Genomic DNA, 19,958 nt, shown 5'->3' with positions numbered 1-19,958 from the left:
AAACATTAGGGACTGACCCAGAGGCCTACGCCTTGTACAGTAGTGTCAGTCAACATTTACAAAATGCACATCCACACCCATAAAGGTAAAAAAATTAAATTAAATTAAGACATAGTAAAGAAACATTTACGAAAATGGATAAGAGTGTCTGCTAAATGACCTAGAACGTAAAGAAAGACTCTCCCATCAGATTATCTTGTGCTTGTATTTGGTAAAATAATTTCCATCCATGTCATATATGACATTCTCTGTACATTCACATGAATCCCCAACGTCCGTCTATGTGGAGAATTGACATATAAGCCGCAACATCCAATCATCACACTCACTCAGCAGCAGAAATAGCAGCAGCGGCAGAAGCACTGCAGGACCCTCCTCTCACGTCAAATGGTCAGATGACTGACACACCACCCCCTGCTGGCACAAAACTGCAGTGCACATAAAAAGAAGCATTAGGCAATGTTCAACAGGGAACTGACCACTTGCAACGCCCTGTTGACATTCATGCAGAATAGTGAGCATAGGAATACAACGCTTGGCACGGTTTGCTTGCTGTTAGTTTTCTTACTGAAATGTAAGCTATTTACCATAGTAATTGGGGGTAATGAGAGTGGTACAAAATGAGGCTGTTCTAACAAATAAAGCAGACAGGGCAACTGTACAATAGCATGTTTTGGCACATAACCTGGCATTGATGATATGTTGAAATCTGTCATGGTCTATCGTGAACCATGATAGTTACACACAAATGTAAAAAAATAGAGATTGATTCAATTTCACTGTAACAGAAGTAAAACAGTCCTTTTTCTAAGTAAATATATGTATAAAGTGGACTAGAAACAGTTCATGCATCTCATCCACAGGAAAATGAACACATGGAGATCCCATCTCCCCGGGGTGACAGTTCTTTAAGGTGATGTTGTGATGCCGCCTGGGGTCGGAAAGTAGACTCGGTCCACTGCCTTGTGCTTGAGGTTGTTTGCTTGACGTGGGTAGGGATGTTACCCACGGCAACACATGCACCCTCTGGAGGAAATGTAAAAAGACGTCCTTGTGGTTTATCGTCATGGTATTAATATGGTGGTGATTATTATACATTTCCGGAGATGGACGGTAAAAGAAGGCAAAGTTGACCCTTCAGATCCTCTGGTTTGATTGATGACTGGTCGGTCTCTCTGGCAGCATGTTCAAGGCCCCTGGAGACTCCAGGAAAGATAACCTTGGACAGGGAATGATGTCGGGACGACAGTTATGGTGACAGAGGTTGTGTCCGGACGGAGAGTGGATGGCACGTGCTTCATTCAGAGAGAGCTGAGCTTTCGGGTTTTCTTATTCCCTGAAAGAGTAAGAGAAAGAAACAGGTAGTAAGGTCGTAATGTGCAGGTATGTAGAGAAACACACAGGTAGTAAGTTCGTAATGTGCAGGTATGTAGAGAAACACACAGGTAGTAAGGTAGTAATGTGCAGGTATGTAGAGAAACACACAGGTAGTAAGGTCGTAATGTGCAGGTATGTAGAGAAACACACAGGTAGTAAGGTAGTAATGTGCAGGTATGTAGAGAAACACACAGGTAGTAAGGTCGTAATGTGCAGGTATGTAGAGAAACACACAGGTAGTAAGGTAGTAATGTGCAGGTATGTAGAGAAACACACAGGTAGTAAGGTCGTAATGTGCAGGTATGTAGAGAAACACACAGGTAGTAAGGTAGTAATGTGCAGGTATGTAGAGAAACACACAGGTAGTAAGGTCGTAATGTGCAGGTATGTAGAGAAACACACAGGTAATAAGGTCGTAATGTGCAGGTATGTAGAGAAACACACAGGTAGTAAGGTAGTAATGTGCAGGTATGTAGAGAAACACACAGGTAATAAGGTCGTAATGTGCAGGTATGTAGAGAAACACACAGGTAGTAAGGTAGTAATGTGCAGGTATGTAGAGAAACACACAGGTAATAAGGTCGTAATGTGCAGGTATGTAGAGAAACACACAGGTAATAAGGTCGTAATGTGCAGGTATGTAGAGAAACACACAGGTAATAAGGTCGTAATGTGCAGGTATGTAGAGAAACACACAGGTAATAAGGTCGTAATGTGCAGGTATGTAGAGAAACACACAGGTAATAAGGTCGTAATGTGCAGGTATGTAGAGAAACACACAGGTAATAAGGTCGTAATGTGCAGGTCTGTTTGTGAATATGAGGACATCTTATTCATCCTTGCTAATAGCTACAAACACAAGAACAGTGATCTCTACTATTGCTCCACGGGGAGCCCCTCACCTTCCATCCTGCCTGAGTGGGCACGGCCACTCTCTCCCAGAATCCTGTGCAGGTTATCAGCTGAGACCCGACCCTCATCACAACGACTGACATTCCTCACGAGCCTGACAGAGAGAGAATCAGGAGTGCTGCTGTAGTAACGACAGCAAGCAACAGTAACAGCGGTAGTGGTATTAGTAACGGGGCTTCTCACCACTTCCCTACAGTGTCCTGATCCAGCAGCTGGATGACATCGCCGCACTTAATGATGAGGTCATCTGTACTGCACACACTACTTTCCACCAGGGCCCTGTACCTCCCAGGAACCTGTGAGAGGAAAGCATGTCCCCTTAAGACCAGATAAACAAAAAACAGACTGACAATAACCTCGTATTTTACATCGTGCTCTAACTCCAATGTCCAACTACGTCCACAAACTGTTTTGCAGGAACACTTGGCACTACAACGCCGGGTGACGTTTAGACCGGCTCACCAGTGGAGTAGGGTCGTCCTCCTCGTCAGAGTCTGACAGGTTGGACAAGTCAGTGGTGCTCCAGTCCTCCGGACCCTCACAGATGTCCACTGAGTGGGAGGTGCCAGGCCAACCTACGTTTGACAGACAGAAGCTCTCGATTACAACCCTCCCCACAAGTCAAAGGCCTCTCTGCGTGCCAAACATATTCACCTAAATGTCACTTACGTTAGACACTTTCAAAACCTTCCCACTGATGACAAAAACACAAATCCACCACGACACGCTGGACTTTTCAGTGTCAAAACCTCACCGACCGGCCCCAATTGGCCAGTAGACTGACTGGAGTCTGCTTTGCTACTAAAGTGAGTTGGTGAGACAAAATGGCTGCTGTTTTCCTCGCTTACTCACTGCGTCGATTGTTGTGCTGGGGCTGGGGGGAGAAGACCACGGGGTCTGTGAGGATGGGGCTGGTGCGGCCCGACGACTCGGCCTCCTCCGTGCTGAGGGACTGGTCTAGAGGCTTACTGTGAGGAAGGACATCAAAACAACCTGAGCAGCCAGTGATCTGCCCGGTACTCCACGGCATGCACACCGACATATGAGCCAGACTGTCCCGCGTCGCAAAGGAACGGGGCAGAAACACAACATCCACATGGTCACAAGCTTGGCCTCAGGCACTGGCTAAGTCACATCATTCTCCAGACCAACGCCAGAGAAACAAGCTTGACATTGTCACTAGGTTGGAGATGAGTTGAAACCAAGCTATGATTGGAATCGACCACAAACGAATCACACGCTACGAGCGCCGTTTTCAAACATTTCCAGGAAATCCCAATGTTCTCTTTGTTCATCATGCAAATTGTAAGACATGGGGACATGAGAGAACATGAGAGGACGTGAGAGGACATGCAAAGAGCATCACCTGTCATTAGAGGGAGGAGACAGAGGAGTCTGCTCTGAGAGTTGAATAGGGGGAATGTCTTCTGAGAGAGGGAGAGAGGGGCAGAGGGCAGATAAAAAGGGACTTTAGATCTCCAGGTAGTTTAACCCAACTACTGGCATGCAGACAGACAAGTCACATCACACCACAATAGAGGACAAGGGGAATGAACAACACACCCAACATGGAAGTTGACAGACAAGTAGACGCAAAGTAGAAACCTTGGAGGAGCCTCTGTTGGTTGGTGAGAATTTTCCTGATCTCGGTGAGCCAGGCGATCTTGATCTGGAACGTAGGGGCCTGGGGAACACAACCACGGGCATCAGTACCGTGTGTGTATCAGCGAGTCAAATCAAACCAAACTGTATTGGCCGCGTACACATTTTGCAGATGTTATCGCAGGTGCCGCGAAATGCTTGTGTTTCTAGCTCCAACAGTGCAGTAATACCTAACAATACAAAACAATACACTCAAATCTCCAAACATAAAATAAAATAATTGAGGAATATCAGGACGAGCAATGTCAGAGTCCGGAATATCAATACACACATGTGTATACATGATGTGTATATACATAATGGACAGTGTATGAATAGAAAAGGTGGGTACAGCAGTAGTTATATAGGATGAACCTTGATTAGAATACAGTGAGTACATATGAAGTGAGTAAGAAGACCAGACCAAGCCCACTCCATCACTTGCCAAGGCACAGACTAAACCGAGAGCACAAGATAATCAAAATCAAATGATACATAATGTGGCCCTCACCTGAACAACATACACCTCCTCTCTGCCACTGTACCAGAGCTCAAACTTCTTCACGTCTCCTTTGACATTCTCAGTGATGCCAACAGCACTCATCTGCAGACAAAACACAATTCACCACCGCAAGTGTATTGACTGTCCCTTTAATCAAAACGACCGTGTGTCCATATGATAAGAACAGAAGTGCCGGTCGTGCCCTGCCCCCCGGGCCTTACCCTCAGGCAGTGCTTGAAGCTATAGAAGGGGGTGCGGTCGTGGCCCTCCCCATGCTCCTCACGGCGCTTGCAGAAGAGCAGAGCGTGCTCATGCAGGAAGAGATGCCTCTGCATGGGTTTGAAACGGGCCTTCATCCTCGTCGGGCCCCTCTTATGGCTGATCCACACACTGAAGGAGCCCTGCATCAGCACCCGACCCAGGTCACTCAGCTCCCCCTGGGGACACAGCCAGACACAACACAACCCAGCATGTTGGGATATGGTAAGACATAACTATTACAAAATTCACTTTTGTAAAATATGCACATCTGTCCCTTTCTCATTCATTCTCACTTAGTCACTCATACATTCTCTCACTCACATGCTTTACCTCATAACCTGTGATGGCGATCTGGTGCATGGAGTCGTTGACAGACTTGAGGAGATCCAGCATGGACTCTAGTGCCCCCTGCAGCTCAGAGATATAATCACTTTCTGCGCTGTGCTTCAACAGCTCCTGTCAGGAAAGACAGAAGCCCGGAGGGCCCCAATGTGTTCAAATGGAACGTTAAAGCACACACGCAAACCATGTAAGTCAAGATGTCGGCTGAGCCCAAGCCCTACCTTGAGCAGCAGCTGGTACTTGGTCAGTCTCTGGACGGGCTTTAGGAGGTACGAGTCCAACCCCAGTTTGTGCTCCAGCTTCTTCTGACACGCCTACACAGGATAGAGACGGAAAGACTGAAGAAATCCTTCAAATGTATCCAGAAGACGCAACGTTCGTCAAAACTATGTAACTTTTATCAATAGATGAAAGGGGATTCAAAAGTGGGAGGTAAGGGGAAGTGCATCTCTCTTTAATGAAAAAACAGTTTGGCAGTCCACTTAGCCAGAGTACCTGGAAGAAGAGGGAAGCAGAGCACTGTCTCCATAGCAACTCGGAGTGCGGTTTGTTCTGACAGTAACGCTCGTACACCTGGAACTTTTCTTTCTGAAACGACAGAGAAAATGTCAAAACCAAGCCAACTGACTGTAGAGGGTTACAGGGGGCTCTGCCTGATGACCCCATAACACCTGAAGTCAGAGAGGTGTGATCAGAGGCTTGCTCACCCGTCGTAGAAAGCAGGCTCCAACCCTCTCGGGAGTCTCCAGGCACCCCTCCAAGTCCTGGAGGAAGGTCCTGTAGAGAGGAGGAGGAGGATGAGGCATGACTTCAATCAATACTCTCCTCACTGTAAAAACAGAGCTTTTGCTTATCAGTGCGTGTGAAAGAGCGAGTGTTTGTGTACATGCTTGCCTGCTATGGAATTTGTAGATCTCTGGCATATTCCCAAACAGGACCTCCTTCTTGCTGCGCAGGACAGAGGGCAGTAGGTGGGAGAGGGCGGGGTTATCCATCTCTGCCCTGTAACCCTACAGAAATGAAGACCTGGTTTTTTTTATATATTGTACCCTCTGGGATGTTTTGTGTGTCTGTGCAACTGTTAAATGAAACACCTTACCAGCAAGACAGAGAGCAGCTCCTCTACATAGATCCTCTCTGTCTCAATAAGCTCTTTGATTATGTGTCTGAAGACACAAAGCACAGTCAGCAAGATGCACAGAGAGAGAGAGAGACAGAGAGGCACCAGTAAGGGAAATTCCTTTATTAAATGAAACGTAATTACATTTTCTAGGCAGATAACAGACAAAAGCAGATAAATAGTTGATGGAACCAAGCTGGAATCAGACAGTACATGCAGACTGATGATGAGTGGGGTGCTGTTTCACCGTTTCAGCTGGTCTGGGCTCTCCTCTCCCTCCTGGCCATAGGAGAGAGAGTTGCGATTCTCCTCATAGTCATGCATCACCTCTATCTGGAGGGGAGAGAGAGAGGGCAGGAATGAATTTAGTCAACATGACAAGCTGAAACAATGATAAGCCACTCTGTAGGACAAAGATGATGTGGAGGCCAGATAAAACAATATGCTATCCCACACTGGAGAAAATGCAAATCGTGTTTACATGAAATGTAAAGTAGGGACATTCTATAGCCCTATTGGGACGGGGGAGGTTGGGGTGGTCGGGTGATGTAATTATCCACACGAGCACAAAACACCACATCCGTCATTTTAGTCTTGTCCGTATCGGCCATGTCAGTCATTTTTATTTGGCGGGAAGGTTATTATTCCAGCCCCCCCCCCCAAAAAACGACTGTTTTTTGGCAAACTCCCCCGGTCCTCTGCTAATACTTATCCCGTGTGAATCGTCATCCCTGTTGTTTTGAGGGATATTACAGAGTTGAACAGCTGCGACACGCAGTCTTAAAAACAAAGTGCTACGCACGTAGCGTACAGGTGAATGATCTGTTTTGCCATATACCAACTTTCCCGCCTACTGGGCACAGACGTTAACTCAACATCTCTTCCACTTCGGTTCAACGTACTTTCATGACAATGACGTGGATACAACGTTGATTCAACCAGCGGGCTGTGCCTATTTCTCTTTTAAAAGATTAAGCGGATGATATTGTGCCAATGAATTGATAAATTGGCAATAGCGTCAGTTAATTGAATGTCTGCGTACAGTTCACGGTTCTTATTGATAACATTTACTTTCTCCAAACTGAAAGCCAATATAAGGCTATCCCTAGATAAGTTGAAATATATTCACGCCTGGAACAGCCTCCTGGCTCCCGACACGATGGTCCATTTTGAATGAGAAAAATGATATATTTCCCGGGGCAGTTTGCTAAAACGAATCCCATCCGAATCGTCGAATGGAGAAAAAAAAACGGGCATGCTGGTCGAAATAACCACGTAACCAAAGTCCTATATCAATACAGGTCCCGTGCGTGTCATGCACTTCATGAATGCAGCGGATCTTAAGGAACCCTTCTGATCTTTCAGGTGTCACAACCCAACTCTCACCTTTCTAGGGCTTTTCCGAGCTGCCCTCTTGCCAGGTAAGAGGTCAAAAGAGAACCTTGAGTTGAGAACCGAGTTGAAATCTACACCTGCAGGCATGAAAATGCACAGAATGATTATTTAAAAAAAAGACTATTACTTCAAGTATGAACACTTGATCTGAGGAAGACAGGCAGCTGAATGTCCACTATCATTCTTGAAAAATCGTTTCTCACACACCTAATAATCAGAGTACGAGAACGAATTCACATTCAGCGTCCGTTAGGCCTCGGTAAGAGTTCTGTGGTTGTGTATTTATGGTAACGTACTGTGTTTGGGGGAGAAGAGAGGGGATTTGCACCGGGGAGAGTGTTCAGGCCGAGGGGCCACCAGCTGGATGGGCCGCACCTGAATGTCAGCCAGCTTCCTCAGACATGCCTGTCTGTTGTGGATCATTCTCTGCATGGCAGACAGCTTCTCAGTGGCCACCCCAATCTGAGACTGAGATAGAGAGAGACAGAGAGAGAGAGAGAGGCAGAGAGAGAGAGGCAGAGAGAGAGAGAGAGAGAGAGAGATTACCGATAGAGATCGACAGGCCTATTGGATCTGCATGAGGGAGGAGGAAGGTGGAAAGTGCTGGCAACAGTAGGTTGTTGATAATAATACTCTACGCTTGTGGCAGAAGTAGTATCAGAGTATTTGTCATGTTTGCTGTGTCGACAGGATGTTGTCGTCGTACCAAAGAGCTTTGGGATGAAATGATACAGTGATAACGGGAGGAAATGGCACGGTATGACTTGGAGCCAGGCTGGGTGAAAAAGTGACTGATACCAAAGAACACACTATGGAACAGGGACACATACCTCTAGCTGAGGGGTCAGGATGGCCTCGAACTCCAGACTGAGGACATCAGGGCTTTGGCTCAGACACAACGGTGTCTCCTCCTGGAGTCTCTCTATATCCTGCAGCGCTCCCTGAGCTCCCTCCTTGGACTGGAACTTATCCACCAGCTGATTGGCTAAGAGGTAAGCCCCCTCGTCACACCAGCGCCGGGCCTGAGGGCGGACGTAGGCACACAAACACAGACACACACACACAGAGACGCATGGAAGCATGACACACTGACCATCACAGACATCACAGACTCTACAAGCTTTATGAGTGGATATGGGAGGATGGGGGTTACAATTGTGTGTGTGTGTGTGTGTGTGTGTGTGTGTGTGTGTGTGTGTGTGTGTGTGTGTGTGTGTGTGTGTGCGTGTGTGCGTGTGTGTGTGTGTGTGTGTGTGTGTGTGTGTGCGCTCGCATGCCTCTTCCAGACGCAGCAGCAGGTCGCGTATGCGGGTGAGGGCAGCCCGTTTGGCTCGGATAGCGGTGGTCAGCACGTCACAGTGGTGCCGCAGCTCGTTGCACCGCTGGACGATCAGGGCCAGAGCGTAGTGGTGACCGGTGGCCAGCTGGTGGCCGCGCAGGATGATTATCTGGGCGCGGCCCATCTCTTCCTGACAACCACCACAATCACAAAACCCCCCCAGTCAAGGATCCCCATCATAGGTGCAGCTATCTGGAGCAGTTTACGTTTCTCTGTCGGAAATCTCAAGATGTCCTCTATAAGGGTCAAGCGAGAGGTTCGTTTGTGTCGTGGGACCCTAACCTGTGCGCGGGTGTCCAGTGACTCCAGATCTTTTAATAGCTGTTCTGTCTGGACCACAGTCCCGCCCACTGCAGCGACCTCCTTCTCCTGACCAGACAGCCGGTCCAGGATCTCCTCCATCTGAGCAACAGCGGAAAAGGAAGTTTGACCTTTGGCACTAAATGTAGGAAATAGTACAGATTGACACGTTTCACTTTTACCACTCTCAACGGTCTGTACCTCATGAAAGCTCATCTCGTATCTCATCAGCTGAAGGTACTGCTGCAGTTTCAGGTGATGCTTCTCAAAAAAGCCATCAAAAGCCATCTCCATGTCCCGTAGTTGGGCCAGAAGCCTGACGAAAACAGATAGTACACAAGCTAAACGATCAAACACTTAAATCTATCAAAACGATAACTCCTCCAGAACCCCATCCCATGGCAGCTACCGCAACGACAACATGAGATCAATGAAACTACACGCACCAACGGCATGTGAAGAAACACAATTGTCGGAGCCATCTTTTTTTTAACAGTGTACTGTACCTCTGCACCGTGTCCCAGTCCTGTTTGATATCTTTGTCCTCCTGACCATCAGCTTTAGCTGCCTTGGCGGCTTCCAGGTTGGAGAGCAAGTGACGGCCCTCCCGCATCACTGACCTGATGTCATCCTGCAATCGTTGCCATCCAGTTATTCACAGGACATCACAACACCATGCACTACTACGGCCTTGCAACAACAACAATTTTTTAAAAATAATTCCAAGGTTGTCATGGGAGATGTGTCTTACTTTCAGCTGCCTGTATTTGTCAGTGTGGGATCTGAGGAGGAACTCGATGTCGTCGGCCTCATCTGGAAGCTCGGTCTCGGCGAGCTCGGTGCCGAACGACTGCAGCAACTGGGCTATCTCCTTCACAGTCACGGCAAAGCTCTCAATAGCCTGCAGAGGGAGACAAATATTCACGAATGTCTGCCTTATACCAAAAACACCAATTTGTCACGTTTTCTGCCACACCGCACATCCAGGCTGCTTTGCGGTGTTAATTGTCTACATGTTGTTGACGGGGTCAGTGTTCCAAAATACCAGGTCTGCCTATAAATCGATGTGTTGCTTTAGGTGACACCGCGGGACAGCATGTTTACCGTACGAAGGACCACCCAGTCACTGTGGCAGTACTCCAGAGTTCCACCAAACTCCGAGGTCAGCTGGTTCTCATCAATGTAGCGAAGCAGGTCCGTCACTGAACTGAGCATAACCACCTGTGGAAGAACGCAGAGTAGCAGGCCGAGGTGTACAACACAAAACCACCATGACAACCAGAATCGATAACAATCACTCCTCACATTACAGTAATGCATCTTAGAGAGAGATTGTGGGTAACACAACCTACGAGAGTCCTTCACAGCCCCTGGTATTGTCAGACTGTTGAAACAACTAGTGTGATCGCCCAAATACTGTCCTTTAACCACTTGCTGTACTGGCATTTGCTCAACATTTCAAACAAGCCTTGGTTTCGTCATCTCCACTTCTTACCGGCATCTTGAGCATGAAGTCCTCCTGGCTGAAGCGGAAGCCCAAGTCAGTGCCGGTGCCTGAGGGACTCTGCAGGAGGCTGGTGGGCCGCAGAACCAACACCAGGTGGAGATTCCCCGGGAAGGACATCTGCAGAAAGAAGAGAGCAGGAGAAGTGAAGAACAGTTAAGATAATTGATATCATTTAACTTCATTGCCTGTGTGGTATAACTGTTGTGTCAGCCTGCTCTGTTTTATTCCTACTTGGTTATTGCCTCACTGCCGTTCTCAAGCTGTTCTTCTTAGTTTTCATCCTACTCAGTACGTGTGGACGTTTACATTGTTGACCTTCTTAGATCATTAGATAACTCTTACATAAAGCCCTCCTCCCTATCGCACTAAAAGAGTGAATAAACCGAAGTCAGCATGTTGGTCTTTGGTAGAAATGATAACCCCTATGTTGCATGGATAGATGAATGCCGAGTTATATTTTGATATATATTTTTACACATGTTAACTACATGGCTCTGGATGAATGTAATGGGCTCTAATTTTACCAAGATGTTCTAATTCTGTCCACTGGAATTTAGGTTCCGGTTCATTTAAAGCGTTGCAAAACAAGTATGACAAGTATTGTCTCTACATGATGAATAAAATAAACAAATGACAGAGAAAGAGGAGAAATAACGGTCAAATAGAAGCCTTCTACTGTCTCTGGAATAGCAGAGAAACTCACAACATACTGCAACACCTCCAACATCATACTGCAACGCCTCCATTATCATACTGCAACACCTCCAACATCATACTGCAACGCCTCCAACATCATACTGCAACGCCTCCGACATCATACTGCAACGCCTCCAACATCATACTGCAACGCTCTCGAACATCATACTGCAACACCTCCAATATCATACTGCAACACCTCCGACATCATACTGCAACTCCTCCGACATCATACTGCAACACCTCCGACATCATACTGCAATGCCTCCGACATCATACTGCAACACCTCCGACATCATACTGCAACACCCTTCAACATCATACTGCAACGCCCTCCAACATCATACTGCAACGCCCTCCGACATCATCCTGCAACGCCCTCCAACATCATACTGCAACGCCTCCAACATCATACTGCAACGCCCTCCAACATCATACTGCAACACCTCCGACATCATACTGCAACACCTCCGACATCATACTGCAACACCTCTATCATACTGCAACACCTCCAACATCATACTGCAACGCCTCCAACATCATACTGCAATGCCTCCGACATCATACTGCAACTCCTCCAACATCATACTGCAACTCCTCCGACATCATACTGCAACTCCTCCGACATCATACTGCAACACCTCCGACATCATACTGCAACACCTCCAACATCATACTGCAACACCTCCAACATCATACTGCAACACCTCCATTATCATACTGCAACACCTCCAACATCATACTGCAACACCTCCAACATCATACTGCAACACCTCCAACATCATACTGCAACACCTCCATTATCATACTGCAACACCTCCAACATCATACTGCAACACCTCCAACATCATACTGCAACGCCTACAACATCATACTGCAACACCTCCAACATCATACTGCAACACCTCTATCATACTGCAACACCTCCAACATCATACTGCAACACCTCCAACATCATACTGCAACTAGAGGTCGACCGATTAATCGGAATGGCCGATTAATTAGGGCCGATTTCAAGTTTTCATAACAATCGGAAATCGGTCATTTTGGATTCCGATTTAGCCGATTTTTATTATGTATTTTTAAATTAAAAAAATTACACCTTTATTTAACTAGGCAAGTCAGTTAAGAACTTAAGAACACATTCTTATTTTCAATGACGGCCTAGGAACGGTGGGTTAACTGCCTTGTTCAGGGGCAGCTCAGGGATTCAATCTTGCAACCTTACGGTTAACTAGTCCAACGCTCTAATCACCTGCCTCACGAGGAGCCCGCCTGTTATGCGAATGCAGTAAGAAGCCAAGGTAAGTTGCTAGCTAGCATTAAACTTATCTTATAAAAAACAATCAATCAATCAATCATAATCACTAGTTATAACTACACATGGTTAATGATATTACTAGTTTATCTAGCGTGTCCTGTGTTGCATATAATCGATGCAGTGCGCATTCACATAAAAGGACTGTCGTTGCTCCAACATGTACCTAACCATAAACATCAATGCCTTTCTTAAAATCAATACACAGAAGTATATATTTTTAAACCTGCATATTTAGCTAAAAGACATCCAGGTTAGCAGGCAATATTAACCAGGTGAAATTGTGTCACTTCGCTTGCGTTCATTGCACGCAGAGTCAGTGTATATGCAACAGTTTGGGCCGCCTGGCTCATTGCGAACTAATTTGCTAGAATTTAACGTAATTATGACATAACATTGAAGGTTGTGCAATGTAACAGGAATATTTTGACTTATGGATGCCACCCATTAGATAAAATACAGAACGGTTCCGTATTTCACTGAAAGAATAAACGTTTTGTTTTCAAGATGATAGTTTCGACCATATTAATGACCTAAGGCTCGTATTTCTGTGTGTTATTATGTTATAATTAAGTCTATGATTTGATAGAGCAGTCTGACTGAGCGATGGTAGGCACCAGCAGGCTCGTGAGCATTCATTCAAACAGCACTTTCGTGTGCTTTGCCAGCAGCTCTTCACAATGCTTCAAGCATTGCGCTGTTTATGACTTCAAGCCTATCAACTCCTGAGATTAGGCTGGTGTAACTGATGTAAAATGGCTAGCTAGTTAGCAGGGTGCACGCTAATAGCGTTTCAAACGTCACTCGCTCTGAGACATGGAGTAGTTGTTCCCCTTGCTCTGCATGGGTAACGCTGCTTCGAGGGTGGCTGTTGTCGATGTGCTCCTGGTTCGAGCCCAGGTAGCGGCGAGGAGAGGGATGGAAGCTATACTGTTACACTGGCAATACTAAAGTGCCTATAAGAACATCCAATAGTCAAAGTATATATGAAATATATGTATATGAAATACAAATCGTATAGAGAGAAATAGTCCTATAATTCCTATAATAACTACAACCTAAAACTTCTTACCTGGGAATATTGAAGACTCATGTTAAAAGGAACCACCAGCTTTCATATGTTCTCATGTTCTGAGCAAGGAACTTAAACCTTAGCTTTCTTACATGTCACATATTGCACTTTTACTTTCTTCTCCAACACTTTGTTTTTGCATTATTTAAACCAAATTGAACATGTTTCATTATTTATGAGGATAAATTGATTTTATTGATGTCTTATATTAAGTTAAAATAAGTGTTCATTCAGTATTGTTGTAATTGTCATTATTACAAATAAATAAATCGGACGATTAATCGGTATCGGCTTTTTTTGGTCCTCCAATAATCAGTACCGGCGTTGAAAAATCATAACCGGTCGACCTCTAACTGCAACACCTCCAACATCATACTGCAACACCTCCAATATCATACTGAAACACCTCCAATATCATACTGAAACACCTCCAACATCATACTGAAACACCTCCAACATCATACTGCAACACCTCCATCATCATACTGCAACACCTCCAACATCATACTGTAACACCTTCAACATCATACTGCAACACCTCCAACATCATACTGCAACACCTCCATCATCATACTGCAACACCTCCAACATCATACTGCAACACCTCCAACATCATACTGCAACACCTCCAACATCATACTGCAACACCTCCAACATCATACTGCAACACCTTCAACATCATACTGCAACACCTCCAACATCATACTGCAACACCTCCAACATCATACTGCAACACCTCCAACATCATACTGCAACACCTCCAACATCATACTGCAACACCTCCAACATCATACTGAAACCCCTCCAACATCATACTGCAACACCTCCATCATCATACTGCAACACCTTCAACATCATACTGCAACACCTCCAACATCATACTGCAACACCTTCAACATCATACTGCAACAGCAGTGGAGGACCTTAGACTCTTATAACATCCTTGTGACCAACTAGCTGTTGTTCTATGTCAGACTCTTCAGATGTGTGAGGCAACTGCACCTCAGGCTCAGCACTAAAAGTGAATAAGACTTCAGTAATGGAACTTTGTATGGGCCAATTGGAGATGTACTTCCATGTACAGGCCACTGTGATCCAAGGGGCAGCTTTGAGCAGCAGCGTGAATGCAAATAGATATAAGGCAGAGTCAATCTGAATGTCTGCAGGACAGGTGATCAATGAAACACACCAGGCAACACCAAGCTCATCAGCTTTCCCTCACACTCAGTCAATCCTGGTGGAGACATGCTGAAGATTAGTTTGACCACTGCAGCACAGATCAGAAACATGCATATCAACAGTTTTTTGGCCTATTACACATCTCCAATAGACCCGCTATACCATCACATAATGCATGTATTATGAGATACAGTTTTTTGGTGTAATTCAGCTCTAACAAAACTACTGTCTCCATCGTTTCCGACCACACTGCTGTGTCAGTGAAACACCTTGTTTACAGTACATAAAAATAAAAATAAATGATTTCAGCTTTATTTAACCAGGTAGGCCAGTTGAGAACAAGTTCTCATTTACAACTGCGACCTGGCCAAGATAAAGCAAAGCAGTGCGACACAAACAACAACATAGAGTTACACATGGAATAAACAAACGTACAGTCAATAACACAATAGAAAAGTCTATATACAGTGTGTGCAAATGAGGTAAGATTAGGGAGGTAAGGCAATACATAGGCCATAGTGGCGAAATAATTACAATTTAGCAATTAAACACTGGAGTGATAGATGTGCAGAAGATGAATGTGCAAGTAGAGATACTGGGGTGCAAAGGAGCAACAACAAAAAATAACAATATGGGGATGAGGTAGTTGGGTGGGCTATTTACAGATGGGCTATGTACAGGTGCAATAATCTGTAAACTGCTGTGACAGCTGGTGCTTAAAGTTAGTGAGGGAGATATGCGTCTCCAGCTTCAGTGATTTTTGCAATTCGTTCCAGTCATTGGCAGCAGAGAACTGGAAGGAAAGGCGGCCAAAGTAAGAATTGGCTGTGGTGCCTGTGGTGCCCTGTGGTGAACTACAGAGCAAATATAGTACAATAGGCTATATCAGTTATTAGCTAACTGTATATGAATGATGCAGACTGATACATACAGACAGCTGTAGAAATGCAACTAGGCAACTGCAATAATATTTTAAGGTCATACAATATTCATTAACTCTATCGATAAAGATAACACTGATGATAATACCCGCCTACAACAAACACTAGGTTATATCACTCTTCAATGCCTAAAGACCTGTTTCAACTAATGTTACTGTTTTTATCCCGCAAGACTTATCATACACACCATTTTGTCATTGGCATGTCCTGTCCGACCCCCCCCCCCCCCCCCCCCGCATCTCCAAACACATGTATAGACGTACAACTATGTAAACTATTTTTGAAATTCACGCTTACTAGAACAGACAGAAACTCAAGTGTTATCTGACATTTGTATATGCCTTAAGTCGCATGCGATTTCTAGCTGATGCCGCAGTAGGGCACATCCCGGCCAAGCAGTGTTCGCCTCGCTATGCTGCAATAGACAGATCCTGATCCTAATTTCGGGAAACATCAAAGAAATACTTATATCGTAAACACCTTACCGCGGCCCTCCGCAAACGGGGCAGTCCCCTAAAAGGATTGGCCTCCGCCATGGTTTTAGGTTGGCCTTTCTAGGGGATATCTCCCTATTTTTAGGGGATATCGCGCCGCCTCACAACTTCCCTCCCTCCATCAGTACTGCGCGGGACTCTCGGCAGTAGTGAGCAGCCGCAGCATCGCATTGCAGTGGCCGGGTGGGTAGCCGGTAGTGATACGAACGAACGGCTCTTTTTGAACGGCTGCTTTTGGTGAACGTTGGGAATCGAATTGCATCTGTGAAAAAACCGTTCATTTGGCTCCCTTATTTGCATACTGTTACTGTTGCTTTTTCAGCTCCAGACAGACGTCGATTATCTGAAGATGGTAATTCCTCAGTGCAGGAACCATATAGTGAGGAGAGAGCCTCATTCTGATCAACGCTCATTTTTCCATTGCATTATATTTGTTCATATATTTGGTCTGGTAAAAATATAGTTGAACTCACATAACACGATCTGGCCCAATGATAGGCAACGTTTTAGGCATTAAATTAGAGATTGGCCATTTTTTTGTGGTTTAAGGTCACTTTGTAAGCACTACTGAACGAAGAGCCGTTTGGTAGCCAAAAGAACGGCTCTTTTTAGGTGAAAGGAGCCAAATGATCCGGTTCACCGAAAAGACTCGGAATAGCCATCACTCGTAACAGGCAGCGCTGTCTGTCTGCAACACCTTGAACGCACTTGCGTCCACTCAGAATAGGGAGGTGTCAGTGTCACTGTCACGCGCATTTCACGTCAACTGCAAAATCAAATTCATGTAAATAATATGAATGATTTTCCTATGCCATGCTGTGTGTGAGCAATCTTTTCTATAGGACTGTGTGTGTGTGTGTGTGTGTGTGTGTGTGTGTGTGTGTGTGTGTGTGTGTGTGTGTGTGTGTGTGTGTGTGTGTGTATGTGTGCGTGTGCGTGTGCGTGTGTGCGTGTGTGTGTGTGTGTGTGCGCGAGAGAGAGATTTTGATTTGATTAGGATCTCTTTTAGTATTCATTTGGACTACTCTTCAAAGAGTCCTTAAACATTAAAATACAATTTATAATACAATCACATTTTCAGGTATAACACACTGTTACAAACAGACTGACATATTGACCAGATAAATATTCTAACAGTCTAAAAGATAGAGTGATTATTCCTCTACCATAGTCCAGCACAACTTTCCTATGTATTATATTTAAACGGTTTTAAAGTATTGTTTGAATTTATATATTGAAAGGTTTCTGGTTTGCTCAGATAAATTATTCAATTTCTGTATTGCTCTAAATCGAAATGTTCTTTTGCCTATTTCTCTTTTCTGTCTGGACAACACAAAGATGGTGGACAATCTATTCCTAGTATTTACTGAATGTCTGTCTCTTACCAACTGAATTTTGTTTTATATATTTTATTTATTTCACCCTTATTTAACCAGGTAGGCCAGTTGAGAACAAGTTCTCATTTACAATTCCGACCTGGCCAAGATAAAGCAAAGCAGTTTGACACATACAACAACACAGAGTTACACATGGAGTAAAACAAACATACAGTCAATGATACAGTAGAAAAAAATAAGTATATACAATGTGAGCAAATGAGGTGAGATAAGGGAGATAAAGGCAAAAAAAGGCCATGGTGGCGAAGTAAATACAATATTGCAAGTAAAACACTGGAATATTAGATTTGCAGTGGAAGAATGTGCAAAGTAAAGATAGAAATAATGGGGTGCAAAGGAGCAAAATAAATAAATACAGTAGAGGGAGAGGTAGTTGTTTGGGCTAAATTATAGATGGGCTATGTACAGGTGCAGTAATCTGTGAGCTGCTCTGACAGCTGGTACTTCAAGCTAGTGAGGGAGATAAGTATTTCCAGTTTCGGAAAAAAACTTTGGAGTACTTTTGTAACGGCAGTCCTCCTCCTCTTCATCTGAAGAGGAGGAGTATTGAGGGAACCAAGGCGCAGCGTAGTGAAATGACATATTTTATTAACGAAAACACGAACTTGACTAAACTAACAAAACAACAAAACGGTGTAGACAGACCTAGACGACGAACTTACATAAAACAAGAAGAACGCACGAATAGGAAACATAGGCTACACAAACCGAACAAACCGTAAACAGTCCCGCGTGGTGTACAGACACAGACACGGAAGACAATCACCCACAACGAACACTGTGACAACGCCTACCTAAATATGACTCTTAATTAGAGGAACGCCAAACACCTGCCTCTAATTAAGAGCCATACCAGGCAACCCAAAAACCAACATAGAAACAGAAAACATAGAATGCCCACCCAAACTCACGTCCTGACCAACTAACACATATAACAAACTAACAGAAATAGGTCAGGAACGTGACAACTTTAAATGAAATTATGGGCAGAAAGACAAATTTCTTTCATCGAATCAGATGGCTTATTTATCACAAAACCATTTGATGTTGCCAATTATTTGTTTGATTATTTAATTGGCAAAGTGGACAAACTTAGGCAGGAAATGCCAATAACAAACAGTGAGCAATTGGATTCATGCATTGTATTCATGCATTTCCTTAATGGATGCTTCTCTAATGTCAGAAATGTATTGTTGTGTACCGCAGGGCAGCTCTCTAGGCCCTCTACTCTTTTCTATTTTTACCAATGACCTGCCACTGGCATTAAACCAAGCATGTGTGTCCATGTATGCTGATGATTCAACCATATTCGCATCAGCAACCACAGCTAATGAAGTCACTGAAACCCTTCACAAAGAGTTGCAGTTTGTTTTGGAATGGGTGGCCTGTAATAGACTGGTCCTGAACATTTCTAAAACTAGGAGCATTCCTTAAGTTCTAGACCTCGGCTGAATCTGGTAATGAATGGTGTGACTGTTGAACAAGTTGAGGAGACTAAATTACTTGGCGTTACCATAGATTGTAAACTGTCATGGTCAAAACATATAGATTCAATAGTTGTAAAGATGGGGAGAGGTCTGGCCATAATAAATAGATGCTCTGCTTTTTTTGACACCATGCTCCAAAAAGCAGGTTCTGCAGGCTCTAGTTTTGTCTAATCTTGATTATTGTCCAGTCGTGTGGTCCAGTGTTGCAAGGAAAGACCTAGTTAAGCTGCAGATGGCCCAGAACAGAGCGGCACGTCTTGCTCTTCATTGTAATCAGAGGGCTGATATAAATACTATGCATGTCAGTCTCTCTTGGCTAAGAGTTGAAGAGAGACTGACTGGATCACTTCTTGTTTTCATAGGAAAAATTAATGTGTTGAAAATCCCAAATTGTTTGCATAGTCAACTTACACACACACTTATCCCACCAGACAGGCCACGAGGGGTCTTTTCACAGTCCCCAAATCCAGATCAAATTCAAGAAGGCGTATAGTGCTATATAGAGCCCTTATTGCATGGAACTTCCGTCTCACATTGCTCAAACAAACAGCAAACCTGGTTTAAAAAACAGATAAAGCAACACCTCACAGCACAACGCCTCTCCCCTATTTGACCTAGATTGTTTGTCTGTATGCATTGAAATGTCGGCTAAGCGTGCCTTTAAGCGTGCCCTTAAAA

General features: G+C 44.6%; 1 protein-coding gene across 12 annotated transcripts; it reads right to left on the bottom strand.

The window, feature by feature from the left end:
- Nucleotides 1–186: 186 nt before the first annotated feature.
- Nucleotides 187–16,586, bottom strand: LOC129869071 (proto-oncogene DBL). 12 transcript variants are annotated; one of them, XM_055943553.1, is made up of 27 exons: nt 16,383–16,584; nt 10,685–10,813; nt 10,294–10,410; nt 9,941–10,090; nt 9,696–9,820; nt 9,391–9,505; nt 9,172–9,291; nt 8,828–9,019; nt 8,381–8,572; nt 7,847–8,018; nt 7,542–7,627; nt 6,403–6,488; nt 6,135–6,201; nt 5,930–6,045; nt 5,743–5,812; nt 5,531–5,623; nt 5,257–5,349; nt 5,024–5,149; nt 4,654–4,869; nt 4,442–4,534; nt 3,853–3,973; nt 3,656–3,716; nt 3,142–3,341; nt 2,752–2,864; nt 2,473–2,585; nt 2,280–2,383; nt 187–1,336 (listed from the first exon to the last, which is right to left on the bottom strand). In XM_055943553.1, exons 2-27 carry the CDS (start codon nt 10,811–10,813, stop codon nt 1,302–1,304), a joined length of 3,105 nt encoding a protein of 1,034 aa, XP_055799528.1. In that variant the 5' UTR covers nt 16,383–16,584; the 3' UTR covers nt 187–1,301. The 12 variants fall into 12 exon arrangements, with proteins under 12 accessions (XP_055799528.1, XP_055799524.1, XP_055799529.1 ...); XM_055943549.1 differs by having other exon boundaries at nt 16,388–16,584; XM_055943554.1 differs by having other exon boundaries at nt 3,142–3,257; nt 16,388–16,584.
- Nucleotides 16,587–19,958: the final 3,372 nt, after the last annotated feature.

This window comes from Salvelinus fontinalis, chromosome 13 (assembly GCF_029448725.1).
Source record: "Salvelinus fontinalis isolate EN_2023a chromosome 13, ASM2944872v1, whole genome shotgun sequence".
NCBI classification, from domain to species: domain Eukaryota; kingdom Metazoa; phylum Chordata; class Actinopteri; order Salmoniformes; family Salmonidae; genus Salvelinus; species Salvelinus fontinalis.
Note: the sequence above shows the minus strand (reverse complement) of the source record. Positions and strands in the feature narration are given on the sequence as shown.